This window comes from Delphinus delphis, chromosome 6 (assembly GCF_949987515.2).
Source record: "Delphinus delphis chromosome 6, mDelDel1.2, whole genome shotgun sequence".
Taxonomy (NCBI): Eukaryota; Metazoa; Chordata; class Mammalia; order Artiodactyla; family Delphinidae; genus Delphinus; species Delphinus delphis.
In genome coordinates, this window is record NC_082688.1 from 36251001 (window position 1) to 36271344 (window position 20344).

The 20344-nt window shown below is 43.2% G+C and overlaps 1 protein-coding gene across 5 annotated transcripts in view; it reads left to right on the plus strand.

Annotated features, from left to right (window-relative positions):
* The window catches only part of RNF38 (ring finger protein 38), a 123131-nt gene extending 119181 nt beyond the window's left edge, over positions 1-3950 (plus strand). For all 5 annotated transcript variants that reach the window (XM_060014514.1, XM_060014515.1, XM_060014516.1 and 2 more), the window contains one exon: positions 1091-3950. In XM_060014514.1, the coding sequence (XP_059870497.1) occupies positions 1091-1153 (63 nt within the window). In that variant the 3' untranslated portion in view covers positions 1154-3950. The remainder of the gene's footprint in view (positions 1-1090) is intronic.
* Positions 3951-20344: the final 16394 nt, after the last annotated feature.

A 20344-nucleotide genomic window follows, 5' to 3' on the forward strand; every position in this document is an offset into this window, starting at 1 on the left:
AATTCTGACCATTTTCTCCTTTGTGTATATGGGTCGGGGGGAGTCCAGAGACACAAATTCTAATAGTATGCCAGGTGAAATTATTTCAGGGACTTCTTATTTTCTATTTTTTATAATAGTAGGATAAAAATGTGATGAAGTAAAATAATTTAATAAACTTAATGGTTTGTTTTAGATTATTCTGAGTAGGAGATGATAATACTGGCTTAGATAACTTCACGGTTGGTGAGGAAGACAGATGAGTTAAAATAAAATAGAATCAGTCCTCTTGTGTGAGCACAGATTAAGGGTACCCAGTTTAGTCCAAACTGAATCCTGAAGGCAAAGAGTCTAGACTTTTTAGAAAAATGAGGTTATTATATATGCATAGCCCTGACATGTGAGAACAGAGAATGACCAGAAAATCACGGGTTCCATGTGGCTGATGGCTAGAGTGTGAGGGAGAGAGGCAAGAGAAGAGAGGGGTTCAGAGGTAAAACCAGGAGCCAGCTTATTGCAAAGTCACTGTGAAGTGTGCGGGAGTTTGGACTTGATCCTGAAAACATGTGAGAGGATATGTTTTAGAAAGATCACGGCCACAGTTTGGAGAATGGAATAGAGATAATTTCTGAGAGACAGAGAGATGAAATAAGGATGTTCTGGGCCAGATGGAGAAGAAACAGTAGAAGTTGGATGAAAAGAAGAGTACTTGATTTGAGAGCTATCATAATGTAAAAATGAGAGTATTTGATGAAAAATGCTTCGTAGAACGTAAGAGAGCAGGTGTTGCTTAATGTTTCTGATTTTAGCAGCACAGCCAATGGTAGTGCCATTTGTTGAGATGGAGTTTTAAGCCAGTTATTAAATTTGTCTAAACTGGTGATGGGTAGTTTTGTCTGTATGTTGAAACGGACCTATTAAAAAATTATTCATAGGCTATTGTTTTTGAGGTTTGTGGAGTATATTTTGAAAGATTAAATGATTGCTTTGTACCTTCTTAAAGAAACAAAGAATGTAAAAACTATGTGGAAAGTAAAAATAGTTCTATTGCTTTTAATATGTTTCACCGTATAAGTCAAAATTCAAACAAGTTTTCTCTTCTGTGTTTCAGGCAAATCGTACTTGCCCAATCTGCCGAGCTGATGCTTCAGAAGTGCATCGGGATTCAGAATGACCAACTTAAGAGCACAAATTTAATTTGGGTGTTCCTTATCACATGTATATATGGACTATCCATTGAACTTAATCTGTGTGGCTTCCAGCCCTCCCTTTACCAAAAGGGTCAATGGACCTTTCTTTGCACTGTGTGACTTAATCAACTATAAAAGCTTACAATTAGTCTTCACAATTATGGGATTGTTATACTAACCGTGTGATTGGAACTCCAAAGACTTTTTCTTTAGCTTAATTTTGTGTGTGCACTAACATTCCCTGGTTTTCGTGTGATCATTCCGAGTGTTGCTGCAAGATTACAGTGGACGTGATCTTTTAGCATGTGCTTTTATAAAAAGTGGTAGCTCCAGATGATATAGCAATCTACCTTATATAGAGCCTTCAGAAACTGTGAGTGGAAATGAATGCAGCGTATGACTGTTGGTGATAAATGTAACTGTGTGTGTGTGAGAGAGAATGTGTGAAACTACTTGTGTGAGGGCATGGTAGCTCAAGTGTGTATGAGATCCTGTATACCAGCATGTACCAAGAATGTGTGTGTAGTTTTAATTATGCTGCAATGTATAATCTGGTGTGTTATTTAAACAGCACTAGTACTGTACACTGGTTTTTTCCCTTGTGTTTGCTGTTGCACACTGATTGATAAGGGTGCATCAATTATAAGCATTGAATACTCCATCCCCTTCCCTCCCAATGAATGGAATGAGAAAAGCCTTCTTCCTTTGCTTCAGGCAGCTGTCACCTTCTCTTCGTTGGTGATCCCACGTGGGTCACTTAAGGAAAAAAGTGTAACAGATTCTCACTCCATGAACCTGATAGTTTCATTCTGTTGTGAAAAAGAAATTTTTAAATCTCCAACTTGCTGTTTCCAAAAAGAAGGTGCAATATCATACATCATCAATTAGCAATATTAGCATTTCAATCAATGATTTGAATGTTGATACTCTCTTGTTTTCCCTTTACCTTTCCAGTAAGCTTCTTACCAGTAAGCTTCTTACCGGAAGTACTTGTGATTTTTTTTTTTTAATGTTTAGATTTGTAGTCTATTCTGAAGATATTTGAGTAATATATTTCTAAGAAATACCACTGGTCCCATGAAGTCTCACCTCCTCTACTTCCACCAGAACAAAATCTGTTAACTCAGCTTGACTTCTTTGTTCAAGCTCCCATAGGCAACTAAATTGTTTTCAGAAAACTATATTTCTGTCCTGCCAAGCTCCAGTTCTGAAAGTTGTCTAGTTCTTTTCCCCTCAGTAAATGTGCTTCTCATCGAAATCCTCATTTCCAGGATAGATCAAGTGCTGTGACAGCTCAAGTTCTTTAGACCTGATGTGCTTTGATGTTTTATTGCTTTTCTTTTTAATTTTTGTTTGAATGAGAAAAAGATTAATTTAACAGGTGTCCAGAATACTTGCAGTATAAATGAAGATTTGATTTTTGTATAAAAAATAATGCTGTAAAACAGGAATTGACCTTCATTTAGTTGATCTGAAAATAATACATAGCTGTGTGGGTTTTTTTAACAGGTTCATTGAGCATAATTCAGATTGTTTAAAATCATTTTTCCAGCAATGTTTGGATTCCTCTCTCATTCTTCTAGTGTGCTCAACATTGCCTCTTCCTGCAGTTGATGTCCTTGCTCTGTTTGCAGTAGCACAAGCTGCATAACTCCAGTCGGGACTGTAATGACTTGCTGCCAGCCTCACTCAGCTTTCAGTTGGCTCTGTGTCCGTTTCTACTCAGTGTTAACTACTTGTTACTGCCGTGCTACTTGCCTTCCCTTGAAGACTCTATAAGCTCATCACAGCTTAGAGTTCAGTAAAGTCAATTCACACAGAAGCACAATTTTGCCCTTTTCCAGACACTGTTGCCTCTATTTAGTCATACAAGTAGGATTTTGTGTACCTTCTGTTTGCCCCTGTATTTGTCAGTGCATCAGAAATACATCTAAACAGTGGTAAAATGCACGTTACTTTTAAATCATTAGAATATCCTCCACCTGTTCCTGATGAATCAAGTGTGTTAAAGACCAAAATTATTGGCGTAATAATCAGCTACATTACAAATCACGTATAGTTTAATCTTTATTTTTTTTAATTAAGAAATCATGTTTAAAATGGCAAAAGCCCATCTTATACATAGACTTTTATATAGCTGCAAAAAATTTATATCTGTACAGATCTAACATAACACTACTACACTCAGTATCCATTTTATTGAAGCATGCAAGTAAAGCACTTTTTCTAATTTATATAGATACCTAATTAACAAGGCACATTGTACTAATGACTAGGAAAAGTAGCTCTTTCCTCCCTCCCTCTGACGAATTCTTAATACCCCTTTTCCATTAAAATTTTGAGAGGTTGTTGGCAATTTAGGAGGCAGCAGGGTCTATTTTGGTAAAATCCTGAATGAATTGTTGCACTCTCGTGACTGATCTGTCTTTGGGAATGTCTTCTTTGCATGGGGCTCTTAAGGATGTGTGCAGACTTGCTTATTAAGTGGTTAGTGCATATTAGGAGCATACATGCATGTGTTCTGAACCAGCTTAGACTAGACTAGCCACAGTGAGCAACTTTGTGGCTAGCAGAAGAGAAAGAACAGTTGATTCATACCCAGCTGTTGACACCTTGGGTGATACACCAGATAGCAGGCAGATGTTGGTTTGTTGCCTTCTTCCTCTTTCCTCCTAAAACAATTTTGGCTTTACCACCTTAACTCTGCTGTGTTTTTTGTTTTTCTATGCATGAATTACCATCTTTGTTTGTTTGTTTTTAGCTCCCCCTCTTCCCCAAACAGAACAAAACAAAAAACAAGTCCTCCAGGTATCAAGATCTCATTAGGATTTTCTGTCCTGAATTTTTTTGAGCAAAATCTGGAAAACGTGAAAGCATATTTAGATTTTATACACTCTCTGAAATGTGATTTGTTAAGATTCTTATATTTGGGCCTCTTATAACATTTTGAAAGAGATCTACCAACTCACTTATGAGAATATTTTTCACAGATATCTTTAGGCCTGTTAGAAAGCTATTTTCCCCCTGTTGGTACATTTGGTTACCTCATTTTGCTGTTTCTTTCAGATTATGAAAGCTTACAGGGGTGTATCTTTGGAATCATTTGCTGAGTCATTTCCTCAAATCATACTCCATTGTATCAGTTAACATAGTTTTAAATGTACGTATTATAAATATCTGTAACCAAATCATTTGAAGGCTTGATAAATTTTTAACAAAGTTTGTACATTTTTTATGAAAGTTACTAGTAATGCTTTACTAAGTAGTGCAATGAATTTTTATTTTTAATCCCTGTGCCCAATTTTGGAGTTGAGAGGGTTGTTGGTAATAAATGTATGATGTACACTTAAAACATTCGGTTGTGTTTGGTGTTACTGTGTTAGGGAAGGGTAGGGGTTGTGTATGTTTGGAGGGAGGGGTGTAGAGAGGGATTCTCACAGGAAGATAGAGCTCTTGAGCTACTAGCAGCCAGATTTAACTTTTAGGCAGTAATTCAGATTTTTGTTTCTGTGTTTGTGTATAAACAACTTAGAAACATAAAAGCAACTTGCATTGTAACTCATATGGTACATATTTATATCTTTACAAAGGCCAAGAAGATAGCTTGAGTGTAGGCATACACATGGTGTATAAGCTTATTGAACATTAAGGTTACATAAGTGGGCAGCTAGATTTCTTTCTGTGTATGTCAACTATAAGATGTAGGAAATAAGAGTACAAAAGATAATTGGGGGAGATGCAAGAGGGAGGAGATACAGGGATATATGTATATGTATAGCTGATTCACTTTGTTATAAAGCAGAAACTAACACACATTGTAAAGCAATTATACTCCAATAAAGATGTTTAAAAAAATAAACTATGGAAACCAAAAAAAAAGATAATTGGGCAGATTTGTTCACATTAGCTATGTCTGACTTGTCAATATAATATGGAAAGAGGAGCCTCTGCTTATCATTTTCCATACATGTTTGTGTAATTGCTTTCCTTTGACTAAAAAAGGAAGAAAGTAAAGCAGTCTATATATATGCTGAAAGTAGAAGTAAAATACCAAAAAAAAAAAATGAGGCTAATAGATCCCAATTCTCACTCTTTCAGGAAGCAGTCCTTTGGCTTAAGGTGATACCCTCAGCCTGGCTCCAGTCCTCCCTTGACAGAAGCATTCAGAAAAGGGACTAAGTCCTGATTGTTTCCCTCATTTTCCCAGCATACTTGAAAGAGTGAGTGTTTGTGTTGGACTTTGAATGACTCAAAACTTGTACTGTCTTACTGCAGAAGCATTTACTGCCCAGTCAGTACCTATGCACTCTCTCCCATCCCCCTTCCTACAATAAGGCAGCGAGGCCTGTGCAGCTGGGTTTGACCAAAGGACTATAAGCTTAGGCCATGGGGGAGCATTTAAAAGCTAGCTCTCTTTTCCTCTGCCATGTTGATGGCATCCCTGGATCCTGAGCCACTGTCTGGAAGAGAGCTGTCCTAGAAAGCCACTGGACTCCACAGATTTTCTGCTAACAATAAGTAGAGGTCCTTAAACTACCCTTCATCAGGACTTCATCTTTGCCAGTTTATTTCCCCCCTTTACAAGTCTTTTTAGTCTTATTCTAACTACATTTTGATAATACTAATCCTCAAATGTGCCAATTAAACATCACTGGCTACAGTTAACTTTTACTAGATCACGAGATCTGATTTGCACCACAGGATAAAATTCTTCTGAATGTTTGTGGTCAGATCACTATCAAATGTTTCAAGTCTCCTGTGTGCTTCAGACTAATGAACTGTATAGACAAGGATGTCCAATAGAAGTGTAATTAGCCACATACATAATTTTTTAAATTTTAGTGGCTATGTTAAAAAATAAAAAAGTTTTTAAAAAATATATTCAACCTAGCATACCCAAAATATTTCAATATGTAGTCAGTATAAAAGATTATTGAGATAACTTTGTATTTTCTCGTACCAAGTCTTTTAATCCAGTGTATAAATTGTATTTACAATACATCTCAATTTAGCTACATTTCAAATGCTCAAATAGCCACATGTGGATGGTGGCTACCATGTTGGACAGGACAGACCTAGATGCCAGGTTATCTGGTTTCCAACTAATTGAAGGTTACTCTTGATATCCCAAGGCTTCTTAATGTTTTCATTGCATGCCTTTATAAACTACAGTATGATTAGAAATATGTTACTCTTTGTAGAGTGGAATGTAACTCGTTGCTATATTCAATACATAAATACGTAAAAATCAGACTTAGTTCCTGTGAACATCGTATATAGCTTCCCTGGCTAACATTCAAGAACAAAGTTCCTTGTTTGTCAGTTAATTCCCAAATCAAACATTTGCTTATAGCACCTTCAGGATTCATACCTATTTAAAAGATTAACTTGCCAATCAGAAAATTGGGCATTCTGAAGAGAGTAAGAAACTGAACCCACACGGAGAGGGTGGGGTGGATCCCAGCTGAGATTGCTTTACATACAGTGCACATGCTCTTAACCTTTTTCATGTGGCTATCTCTTGCCTCCCAAACTGGCAGGAGATGTAGGAATAAGAAAGATTTGAAGAAAAAAAAATGAACATAGTGACAGCAAGGGATACTGAATGTCATCTTATATTTTGGAAATGTGCTGCAGAATCAGTATGGATGTTTTCTCACTACAAAGAGGGAGAGAATTAGGAAGGAACCCACATTCCCTTCAGACCTCTGATTCTTGGTCTACACATGGAAACAAAGTATAGCGGCTGGTTAATAGAAGGACCTACAGCCCACACCCAGCACTCTGCCAGTACCCAACCAGGTACACAGTAAAGGTGTTTACCAGCTGCCGCCTTAGCCTCCCTTTCAGTGTTAGAATCCCTTCCCCACAGCCCTCCCTTAGTAGGGCTTAATAAGAGATTCTAAAGCAGCCTCCCTCTTCCCACTACCACAGTACTTTCAGGTTTAGATGAGAATAAGCTTTATATTATCCAGCCTTCTTGGTAGTTATTATCTTTTAATAAAGAAGAGTTCTCCAAACATGTGCCAAGTAGGTTTCTGACAGTGCCAACGTAATCCTGGTAATAATAGACATTTCTGTAGTCAGTGCAAGCAATATGGTGTCCACATGTTTTAGTTCTTTTTCTCCCCTTCTGCTTTTGGATATGTTCTTACTGGACTTCAGCTAAATCAGAGAACAATAACCTTGCCTCCATTACCAAAACAAAGCCAGCTTTGCCAAGAAAAAAATGTACCTCAATCTATGGCGATTCAGGCTCAGAATGCCCCAGTTTGATATCAGTGAGGAGGAACATAGATTGCATTTACTCTAATTCCACAATATCTAAAAGAAACTTGGATCCTCTATCTAATCCAAGCTACTAAATTTTAGTTGGAGCAAATCAGAAAGGAAAAAGTGCAAGGTCAGTCAATTCCTGTTTCCCACAAAATAAGGAGAGATCCAAGTCCATCCTAAGGAGTCTGCTATGAACAGACTATGCTACACAAGTTTTTATTAAGCACCAGCTTAGGCCAGGCAGCTTCAGAATCAGGAGGTCTTAATGTTTTAGTTTTCTATGACTGCCGTAACAAATTTCCACAAATTTGGTGACTTAGAACAAATTGAATCTCTCAGCTTTTGGGCCAGAAATTCAAAATCGGTGTTGGCAGCCTTGTTTTACCCTGGAGGCTCCGAGTGAGAATCTTCCGTGCTTCTTTCTCCTTGGAGTCCTTCGGCCTGTAGGCACGAAACTCCAGTCTCTGCCTGTCTATACATGGGTCTTCACGTCTCCCCTGCATCTCTGTGTGTCTTCAACTGAATGGAAGTCCCCACACCTCTACATAGAAGTCAGCTATAGGGGTACCTCCAAGGGAAAGCCAGGTTTGTCCAATCTCAGTAAATTTTTTGAATCTGTTTCAATGAACTCAAAATTCCAGAATTTCTTTTCTTTTTTTTTTTTTACAATTTACTATTTTATTTTTGGCTGTGTTGGGTCTTCGTTGCTGCGCACGGGCTTTCTCTAGTTGCGGTAGGCAGGGACTACTCTTCGTTGGTGGTGCGTGGGCTTCTCACTGTGGTGGCTTCTCTTGTTGCAGAGCACGGGCTCTAGGCGCGTGGGCTTCAATAGTTGTGGCAGGTGGGCTCAGTAGTTGTGGCTCGAGGGCTCTAGAGCACAGGCTCAGTAGTTGTGGTGCACGGGCTTAGTTGCTCCACGGCATGTGGGATTTTCCCAGACCAGGGCTCGAACCTGTGTCCCCTGCATTGGCAGGCGGATTCTTAACCACTGCACCACAAGGGAAGTCCCCCAGAATTTCTTGTAAAGCATGACCAAAATAATTTTGACTTGGAAAGTGTTGAAGGGGCTCCTTCCTTTATCTTCAGTTCATTCTTGCAGCCAAAGATAAACCTCAGTCATGCTCTCACAGATTGATTCAGAGTAGCACAGCTTCCTAGTATATCCATGAAATTGACTGTGAGAGTTCAATATGAAATGTACCATCAGGTAAGTGAACAATTAGCAATTTTTTTTAAGGGGGGAGTGAATAAATAGGAACAAGCCTGCATTCTATGTCCCAGGTGTACGATTTGATCCATGAGGGTTCCTTTGTTGAATCAAAATCTGTTGAACCTTGAAAACATTATGGTAAGTGAAAGAAGCCAGATGAAAGGCCACATATGGTATGATTCCATTTATGTGAAATGTTAAAGGCAGATCTGTAGACACAGAAAGTAGATTAGCAGTTGACTAGGCTGACTTAGGAGGGCTGGGGGTGACAGCCAAGGAGTATGGGTTCCTTCTTGGGGTAATGAAAGTATTCTGAAATTGTGATGGGTGCACAATTCTGTGAATATATTGAAAGCCATTGAATTGTACACTTTAAATGGGTGAACTGTATGTGAATTATATCTCAATAAAGCTGTTTTTCAAAAACAACACAATACCCACCAGAATGTCTATAATTAAGAAGATTAACAATACCATGTGTTGGTGAGGGCATGAAGCAAAGGGAATTCTCATACACTGTTGATGAGAATATAAGTTGGGACAACCGAGTTAGAAAACTGCTTGATAGTATCTACTAAAGCTAAGCATATCCTATAACCCAGTAATTTCTCTCCTAGGTATACACCAAACAGAAATGCATACACAAAAAGTACGTACAAGAATGTTCACAGCAGACTCTAATAGCCCCAAACTGGAAACAACCCAAATTTTTACCAACTACTGAATTGATAAATTATGGTTGATTTTTGCAGTGGTTTTTAAAACAGCAGAGAGAATAAAGTACAAATACACAGAGCAACATGGATGAATCTCAACGAATATATTGAATAAGACACAAAAGAATACATACTGATCATTCCAATTATTGAAATTTCAAAGTCAAGCAAAATGGGTCTATGCCATGAGAAGGCCTGACAGTGGTTATCCTTGGCAGCAGTGGTAGTGACTGAAAGGAGCAGAGGGCACAAGGGGCATCTGGGCTGTTAGGAATTTTCTGTTTGTTAATCTATGTGCTTCTTTGCACAGTGGTTCTATTTGAGAAATTAATTGTAATCTGTGCTTACGATTTGTTCAGTTTTCTGTATATATCATTTTATGAACTTTATTTTAAAAATAAATGGTAGGTCCCACTCTGTGACCCTTTGGTAGAAGCACAGGTATACAATGCACGTGGACAAATGAATTTTTATCTTTTTTTTTTTTTTTTTTTTTTTTTTGCCACATGGCTTGCAGGATCTTAGTTCCTCGACCAGGGATTGAACCAGGGCCCACCTAACTGCTGGACCACCGCCAGGGAACTCCAAATTTTTGTCATATTAAATGAACCATACCAGGTACATCAATACCCCCAATGTTGCATCACATAAAACTTAAGCTCCCCAAATTAAACACTTCCCCATCCCAAAACATCTGTGTTTTGAATTTGCTTTTTAAGTTAAACAGAAAGTGTGAGAGCAGCAACAATATTTCCAGAATATTGCCTCCATGCTAATAAAAGGTAAGTATTTAAGCATGACATCTACACCAGGGGGCACTGTTGTACAAAACCAGGTTCCAAATAAAAGCCTTTTAATGTACAGGTCAGGACTGATGTGGTTATAAACATCCAAAATCTGTTTTAATGTTGCTTTTATTTACAGAAAGCATACATTAAAAAAATCTGTTTCCCCGAATAGTACAGGATCACTACAGCTAAAAGACTCCTTTCTTCAAGTGCCTTTGGCTGTTACAGTCCTCTTCTCACTCCCATCTTCCTGTTTCTCTCTTGAGTTTCTTCTCTCTCCTGTCTCTCTGAGTTTCTTTGGCCTGCAGCTTTAATATCAGGGCTCCCTAGGACACGTCCCTCACCCTCTGGTTTTCTCATTCCGCACCCTTTCTCTTGAGTGACCGCATCCTGTCCTACTGATTCAACTGATCAGTCCTCATGACCCAGAGATTCACATCTCCGGTCCCAGCTTCTCTCCAGAGTTTCTGCCTACTGAACATTCCCTCCTGAACTTCCGCCTCCCCGTTCCGAACAGCCCACAGGCACTCAAACTCAGTGCATCCAAATGTGAACTTATCAGATTTCCCCCAAACTTGTTTCTCCTCCTGCATTCTCTGTTTCCATTGCTGACCCCACCACCCACCCAAATAACGCAGCCAGAAACAGGGAAGTCGTCCCTGACTCATCCATCTTGTGCCTCTGTGATATCTAATCAGTCTCCCCTTTGTCTCCTCCCCTTCCTCCACATCCCCCTAGTTCAGGTTCCATCATCTGCCTTTACAAGCTCTTGCTTCCAGCTATGCACCCCACCCCCTCATATTCAGACCTCTCCACAGCCTCCAAAACGAGTCCTTCAAAGTATTAATCTGGCTCCCTTCACCCCCATCCCCACCCATAGCCTCAAACCCTTAAAAGGCTCTCATTGCCTGCAGGACACAGTCCAAGCTTACAGCAGGAGCCCCTCTCCAACAAAAGCCCCATTTCGGTCTGCTGCTGACTGTGGTCCCAGCCTCAATGCTCAAGACCCCTTTGCCTTGTAACTTACCCTCTAACAGTATCAATCTGCTGAAGGTTCCCCAGACACGTCGTATTCTTTCTTTCTTTATATTTTCTCAAGCATACCCCTCTGCCCGGAAGGCCTCTTCCTCCCTTGCTCTCTACTCGAATGACTCAACTCAGGTATCACCAGAAGAACTTTCCTGGTACTGTAAGTCAGGTCAGGTGCTTTAACTCCTTCTGTAACAGCCTGGGATGAGCCATTTCTCTTCCCCAGGGTGTTGTCAGCACTTGTGGGGTTTGTTCGCTAGCCTCTGAGCATCTTGAGTCTGCACTGAGGCATGTCTTTACCTCTAGGGCCTAGCACAGAATCTGGCGCAGGGTAAAGGTTCAAGAAATGTTTCCTGAGTGAAGGAATGGAGAATGGCTCCCCAGCTTGAATGGTTAGGTAGGTGGCTGGTGGGAACAATCACCCAAGGGATGAATCTGCACGAGGAGCAGTTGTGACAAAAGTGAGGACGGGAGACGAGAGCGTGAAGGATGGGGGCCTGGCCTTTTAGACTCCCGGTGAAGTGCACACGCAAGGGCAGATGTCCAATGGGCAACTGGATGACCAGGTTTGGAGCTCTGGAGAGAAGCCTGGGCCATTGGGTTTTGGAAGCGTTCAATTGTGTCAGCTAAGAAGACAAGGCTGACTTCAGAGGCCTCAGGAGGGAGTCTCCTCAGGGCTGGCCGAGAGGTGGGGGACCAACCCTCCCTTCCTCATGAGCTAGAGCATGCTGACCTGGGCCAGGCTCCTGGTGGCTCTGAATAGTGGAAGATAAACAGACACTCCTTTACTCAAACATGCTAGGGAGAGGCTGCCCCAGCTGTCAGTGACTCTCCCAGTTCTGAGAGAACCGCACTTCCTGGATTCGCATGTGGGGTGAATTGGTTCAGGTCAACATTGACTCAGGCAGGTGAGAGCCTCGCCCCTCATACTGGCCTCACTCACTAGTAGACCCCGATCAGGAGCAAGCCCTGGCCTGGGCACCGAACACAGATGCCATCGGTTCTTTGACCACCTAGGGTCCAGCAGGGCCGATTCTCCAGAGAGGGCCTTGCTTGCCCCCCAGGGGATGGAGTGTTATGATCCTTCCCGGGAATCCACCACCCAATCTCAACCTGGATCCAAAGGCCATGCTGGAGGAAATGCCCCAGAATTTCTTCACGACACAACGTGGCAGAGAACTCTGAGGTCCCAAGTGACTATTTCATCACGGGCTCTCATCCACTTTGTGAATTGCACAATAAACAGCCACAGGGGCTGCTTGGACCAAATGCCCACAGAGTGAAAAAGTAGGCAACCAGCAGAAGTTGTGGGTTCCAAGCTCCTTTCTCAGCAACCCGCTAGCCGAAAGGTGTGATCCCTTTTGCTGGTCTGCAGAGAAAATACTGCTTCTGGGGTATCTGCTCAGGTCACCATGGCCTTACTTAGCTGACACCCATCCAAAGGGAGGCCAGGGGAGCGGCCATTTCGGATAACGTCATTCACCCCCTGTGTCGGGGTGTGCCTTCCCAGGATTTGGGGAGGAAGAAAAGGACAGTGACTTACTGGCCTCTTCTCCTGCCTCAAGGCCTGGAGAAGCAGAGAACAGGTCTGCCGGAGGAGAGAAGAATGAAGCAGAAACACAGAAATGAGCGGAGACAAAAGAGAGTCTTGATGGCTTTTCAGTCCCTGGTTCTTTTCCCACCTGTGTCTCAGCCCTCAGGCTCCACGAGATAACCCTTGGCATCCTTACGACAAATGTCCAGGGTTTTGACTCGGCTAAGTCCACTCCAACTCACTGAGAATCCTAATCAGTCCTGGAAATGTGCCACTAATTAGCTCTGTGCCCATGGGTAATTTGCTTAACCTCTTTGGGCATCATTTCCTCGTCTGTCAACCGAGGATAATAAGGTTCTTCACAGGATCAAAGGAACTAAATCAGATAATGTAGTGCAAGGGAAAGTGCTGACGATAGTACCACCCACACAGCAGGCTCATGACTGATGACTTTCCCATCGACTCCTTCCCTAAGAGATCAAAGGCCCCACAAAGATCTGGAGAGAAGACTCCAGAGTCATTCACATATTGGTGATGGGTGGTTGAAACCCAGAATTGGATAAAAAATCAGTTCTTTTTCCCCCTAGAAGAGGACTAGAGCATTGAGTGTCTTCTGAAACTGAAGAGGCAGCATCTTTCTCTGTACTATGTTCTTAGGATGGCAGATCTAGATGCTTGCCTAAAGGATATTTTTCATTACCTACCATTCCCTCATTTTTCCTTAAAGTCTCCACCAACCTCCCCATGCAGCACGTTCTCAGGAGGAAATGGACTTCAGTCCTGGCTCCAGGTGGGCCCTGGGTAGTTAAAGCCAGTGAGGACATTCCATTCCTCTGGGCACAGTCAGGGCTTTGAGGGGCAAGTTATGGTGAATCTCCAGCTCTTCTTTGGAATGTTGGTTCAGAAATGCCCTCTGTCCCCCTGGATGTAAACATGGATGTATGTGTCCCTTCTGGCTACCCAGAGTCATCCTACAGGGATTAGCCTCAGGATGAAGCTGACCCCGTGAAGGCAAAGGAGATTTGTAAAGAAATGGGACCAAAGTTCACTTTCATCTGACTTCTGGCCATGTGAGCCAGCAAAGCCCCTGTTCAATTTGGCTTTTCTGTAACTGGCAAAATAGGATCATAACTGATAGAACCGTGAAAACATCTTCTGGGGTTCATGATTTCAAAAAGATAACCATAAACAGTGCCAGTGTTTAAACAGAAGCAGCACTAGTATTTGAGATGAAGGACAATTTATGCAAATTTCTCCCCAAACATCAGAGTTCTCAACCAAAGTTTTTACCCCAAGGAAATTCCTCTAATCACCTGGATTTAGCTATTACTCATATGTCAATAATGATCAGATTTGTGTCTCTCCTGAGCCTCAGATTGGATGTCCCCTTGGCAGCTCAGAAAGAAGAGAGGTGCTGAAGTTGAAAGGCCTGGGCTGTTGATCAGGTCATCCTTCCAGAAGTTAGCCCTCTCAAATTGCAGTTGTCAGCAGCAGTAATCCTGAATTTCTGACCTTGTGTTAAGACCACATAGGGGTACAGAAATAGTTGCATATGGAGGCCCATGCCTGCCGCGGTTACTTCAGCATAAATATTTAATAACCAGAAAGGCTAAGCGTGAGAGAGGTCAAGAGAAAGACAACCTGTAGTCAAGCTGTTTTATAAAAGAAACTGTGTTACAAGGCAGGGCATTAGTTTTTTGCTGCATAACAAATTATTCCAAAACTTAACAGGTTAAAATAATAAACATGTATTATGTCACACAGTTTCTGAGGCTCAGGAATCTAGCAGCGGCTTAGCTGGTTCTGGCTCAAGGTGTGATTTAAGTGATTCACACTTCAAGGTGTGAATGAAGATGTGATTAATCTGTCAGCAGGGGCTGCAGTCTCTGGAGACTCGACTGGGGCTGAAAGGTCTGCATCCAAGCTCATTTATGTGGTTGTTGGCAGCCCTCAGTCCCTCACTTATGGCCTCTCCATAGGGCTGCTTCACATGGTAGCTTGCTTCCCACAAAGCAAATGATCCAAGAAAGAGAACTCAGGTCTTTCATAACCTGGTAAGCTTATAACCTCATCTTGGAAGTGACATGACATCTCTTTTGCCATATTCTATTGGTCACACAGACCAGCCCTGGCACAGTGTGGGAGGGGACTACTCAAAGGTGTGGCTACTGGGAGGCAGGGATCAGCAGGGGCCTTCTTGGAGGCAGCACATTTCAAGATGTCCCGAGAGGCATAGGAGAACATCTCTAGGGGCACAGGAGAATAATTGTGCATCTCCTGGAGGTCTGGCACCAAAGCCCTAAGCAGCTAACTGCAAAGGAGAAATGTTCTTGATGTCTCCCAATTTATCCCTCTTGAATTAAATACTGAATAATTATGTTACATCACCTTTTCCACCAAAACTTTTACATAAATGAGATGCTCTCATAAACCCCGTGGCATACATTGGGTATGTCCAGTGCTAAGCTTCTCCCAGTCTGAGAAGCAGGGCAGGGGGACCTCTTCCAGGGCTGGTGGGATGGTCTGGGGAAGCCAAAATGACAACTGTTTAGAAGAATCAGCAGCTAAATTAAAAGCCTGCCTGTGGTAGCTCGTAAGCATATGTACACATACACACACATACCCTCTTTCCGTCTCTGTTTCAGCTGAGACCCCAAAGGCTGAGAGTACATGATAGAGGCTTAATTCTCCTGCATCCCAAGAGAGGAGCCAGACCACATATGCAGGACATGCTAAGATGTCCTGAAACCAGCCTTGCTGACATTAATGCTCACCCCATCCAGCCCACAAGGGACAGAGGGCTGGAGAGTTACTGGAGTGCTGAGGCTTCCTGTCCCCTCTCCCCACACTCCCCACAGGGAGGGAGAGATGCTTCCCCTTTACCTAAAGTAATGTGAGAGGAACCTTCAGGGAACAACTAGAGGGCTTACATGTGCCCTCTGGACTTTGGGGGACAGAGGGGACAGGGTCTGATGCCTGGCTGAGAAGTGTAGCAGGGCTGCGTGGAGAGGCTGGGCAGGGCTGCACTGGCAGGAGCTGCCTTACCACTGACAGTGCTGGACAGCAAGCTTGAGAGTGAGCTCCCTGCATTTGAATTTCTAGAAGGATAGAACCCTGAACATTAGCAGCGACTCTCTCTGCAGAGCGGAGTGGAATTAGGGGTCAAAAGGTGTGGAAAGAAACTCTGATGTTTTAATCCAAATACTTCTACATTGCCCAAAATAAACATGTTTATATGTTACCATAAAAGGAGAAAATAAAGGAATTTTTAAAAAGTACATACAGGGCTTCCCTGGTGGCGCAGTGGTTGAGAATCTGCCTGCCAATGCAGGGAACACGGGTTCGAGCCCTGGTCTGGGAAGATCCCACATGCCGCGGAGCAACTGGGCCCGTGGGCCACGACTACTGAGCCTGCGCGGCTGGAGCCTGTGCTCTGCAACAAGAGAGGCCGCGACAGTGAGAGGCCTGCGCACCGCGATGAAGAGTGGCCCCCACTTGCCGCAACTAGAGAAAGCCCTCGCACAGAAACAAAGACCCAACACAGCCATAAATTAATTAATTAATTTTTTTAAAAAAGTGACTGATTCACTTAGGATTAGACCAAAAAAAGTACATACAATGAACACATAACAATAAATGGTTTGCTCAAGGGGTAGTACTGAGAAACATTATTTCCAGTGATTTCAGATTTTCATTATGTTGAATTGTTTTACAATAAACACGTTTTATTTTTAGAAGCAGAAAAATATCCAGAGATAGCACTGAATGAATGAATGAAAGCTACCAGAAAGACCAGCTTTGCATCCCTCTTCTCTCTCATTTAAATGCAGAACTCTGACTAGTTGAGTAGGACGGCAGCTGGCCAGTCCCGATCTCTGCTGTGGGGCAGCAGGTGTCAGGCCCAGAGAACTCCTCTTTTCTCTGGCTGCCCACACCGAGGAGGGGGCTTTCAGCCAGCACTGGGAACGGGTCTGTGCTCCTGACCAGCCACCGTGGGGACACCAGCACCTTGAGAGTCCTGGCTGTCTCTGGCTGGGACTCTGCCACCTGCCAGACCTCGCTGCTCCCTCAGTTCTCCCCGTGTGAGCCTGGCTCCCCAGAACCGCACCCACCTGCCCCCTTGCCCCTCCTCCCTCTTCCTCTTCCACTGATCTTCAACCATGGTTAACCTTCTGACAGGGAAGCCGAGGCACCCTGGGACGAGAGTCACCCAAGGTTCAAGCAGGGAGTGAGAGGCAGGGCTGCCAGCTGCCAGCAGAGCCTCTCCCATCTGGTCCGCATCCCTCCCTGTTGGCTCATGGCCACACCCTTCCCTCCTCCAGGACTGACTTGGGTTAATGGGGTGGCCCCAGAGTCAACGTGTCCTTGACACATGGCCAGACTCCTCAATAGCCTTCTTAATGAAACGTGGAAGCTGCAAAGTTCAAGTGGGTGTTTAGTATTGAGCTTTGGCTCATACACTCAGTGATCAAATAGCAATAGACTCATCGAACAAAGACCATAAAGTTCATCTCAGCCTTCTTAAGGAAAAGATGTTTGGAGTCTGGAAGTTTTTCAGTAGGCTGGGCAGGTGTTAGAAGCAGCCTGGGAGTTTTGAGCAGACAGCTGCTGAGTCTGTGAGGGGTACCCAAAGGCTATGGGCTCTGAGCCTCTGCTGGTTCAGCTCTAACTTATGAGCTTGGATTCGGCTATACAGCGTGTTGGGGGACGGCAGCGGGGAGTATGGGCCATGATCTTCCCTTTCTGCATGTCTCCGGGGACCTCCACCCATTCTGCTCCCGACATCTCCATCCTGTTCTCAGGCCTTCAATCAACTTTTGAGGGCAAAAGACATGAGCAGCAAAGGGCTTTGTGTCTTCTGAAAAGGATGTTGAAACGGAACTCAACATATATCTTGTGTTTTCAGAACCTCCCTTTGCTGGCTGCTGTTCTGAGCTCTTGACCTTTCCGTGTGCTCTGACTCACCCCTCTGGCAGGCCGGCGAAGCCTATGGACCTCGTCTCACATTGCTGATTCTAATGTAAAATAACCACAAAGGGCTATAGAGGGAACCGAGCATATGAGAATATAGTTATTAGAATATAAACAAATTTGTGATGTGGAAAAAATGCTAGTTTACTAATGCATTAAATGACACGATCTAGCAATAGGTCTAATTACGGCTGTGCTTTTGAAAAAGTGATGGATGTAAGTGATATTTCAGGGTCTCTGGGACAACCAGAGTATGATGGTGAAAGCATCTGTGATTCTAGTTGTGACAAAGTCACAGGTTCTCTGAAGCATGTGGTTTGTTACCCACATGCTTAACTGAAGGGCAATGTAAATTGCAGTTAGAAGTTAATGAAAATCAGGGTGTAATTTTTTCCTTGCTAAGGAAAAACAGACCCTCTCGGTTCTATCTGTGGGCATCTGACTGTGAGCCCCCGAGTCAAGGCTTGTGCAGTGGGCTCTTTGCCTGGTAGTGCTGGCCTGGGTCTTGCAGCCTGGCTCCCCCTTTATTTTCACCTCTCTCTCTCTCTCTCTCTCTCTCTCACCCTCTCACCTCCTTTGGCCTCTTCTAAGTGCTATTCATGCAGGGCTAAATGTTACATTTTCCGATTAAGATTGACTTGGCAAGAGGCAGGAATTATGTGTAACTTCCCCGAGCTTTCCATGAGTGTCAGACTCCAAACCCAGGTCTGTCAGTGTCCAAAATAATGTTCTTCCCACTAGGCCTGGGGCTCTTCCCCCCAGAAGAGCAATGCCTGTCCCTGCCTCCCTCTGGCTGTAGAAAGTGTTCATCTAAACAAAGAGTGGGGCCTGTGATAGGGGGATTTTCAAGCTGCCAGTGCACCTTGGGCAGCCGAGCGCTCCCTTGGCCTTGCCTGTCTGTTCTTCAAGCGCTCTGGCCTGGCACACCCCAACATGTGCGGGTTTCAAAATGTCATTTGGCAAAGATTTAAAAATAATGCTCCCCCCATCGTCGGCACTGCCAAAACTGGAGAAAAGGATCCAACCCCAAACCTCTCCCTCCAGAGGCCAGACTTGCCTATGTTTATTGTCTCCGTGTACTGCAAACATTAATCAGACAGCCTCTTTGACCAGACACAGGGAAAATAAAGGTCACACTATCTCCTGCACACAGAGCTCTGAGGCTGAACAAAGGCAGACCCACAAAGGCAGACGTCTGCTTCTGCTCTCTTTGCCTCAGATTTAAAAACCTGTTCATTAGACCTCTTTCTGGATGGCTCACCTGGCCCCCATCAACACCCTTGTCACCCTGCTCTAGTCCACTGAGGGATCCAGACGGCCACCTCAGGTCCATTCGTGCATCTATTCACCCATTCACCAAATGCTCCTTGAATATGAAGGTATGTGTGTATCCTGGCACTATGGGGATGAAACCAATCTCAGCTCACAATCATTGGATTAAATTCTCTTTTAAGAAGGTCTTAAAGCCATGTTCTTGTGGTGCATTTTTATTTTTTCTAGAAACACTTTTAAAAAGAAGGTAGCTTGTATCAGAAAGCAATTTATACATAACCTATACATTATGGGTGATTGTTATTTTATTTTTTTTTAACTTATTTTATTTATTTTTATTTTTGGCTGCATTGGGTCTTTGTTGCTGCGCGCGAGCTTTCTCTAGTTGTGGTGAGTGGGGGCTACTCTTCGTTGCAGGGCGCGGGCTTCTCATTGCGGTGGCTTCTCTTGTTTCGGGGGCTCTAGGCGTGCGGGCTTCAGTAGTTGTGGCACACGGTCTCAGTAGTTGTGGCTCACGGGCTCTAGAGCGCAGGCTCAGTAGTTGTGGCACACAGGCTTTGTTGCTCCGTGGCATGAGGGATCTTCCCAGACCAGGGCTCAAACCCGTGTTCCCTGCATTGGCAGGCGGATTCTTAACCACGGCGCCACCAGGGAAGCCCTGGCTGGTTGTTATAAATACAAAACAGACAGAGCTTTAGTTCTGATCTGAAGGACTAGAGGGTAGAAATCTGGCCTCCCTCCCCTGGCAGCCAGTGCTCTCTAGGCCACCACAGGGACAGTCCCATGTAAACCCTTGGCTCCAGGAGTTTGTGTCTGGCTTAGCCTTATACCACCACCCTCACAGGAAGCATGCCCCTGCTTCAGCCATCCTTTGAGGCCCAGTGGAGCCTTTCCTGTCCACACTGAAGTGATGCCCTCTCCTCTGCATGGACATACTGTTGCCTATGCTTTTTATTGGATGATGGTCTTGTGATTTTTATGACATTTCTTGCATTCTTGCCTTGCATGCATTTAACGTTGCTAAGTTATTTAATTCAGCTGTGCCTAGGTCTTCTCTCCAGGTTCTGAAGGTGCTTCTTTATAATATTTTTTACATCTGAACCCTTTTTTCAGTTAGCCCAAGCCCTTGTCACTTCATCCCTGAGTATAACCATTTATTTAGCATCAAGTGCCTACTTGATGCCAGGCCTTGTTCTTTCTTCTCTGCTTTATTGAGGTATTATTAACAAATAAAATTGTAAGGTATTTAAAATGTGCACATGATGATTTGTATATGTCTACATTGTGAAAGTACTCCTACCATTGAACTAATAAACACATCCATCACCTCATGTATTTACCAGTTTGTTTGTTTTTCTTGGTGAGAACACAAGTTCTTA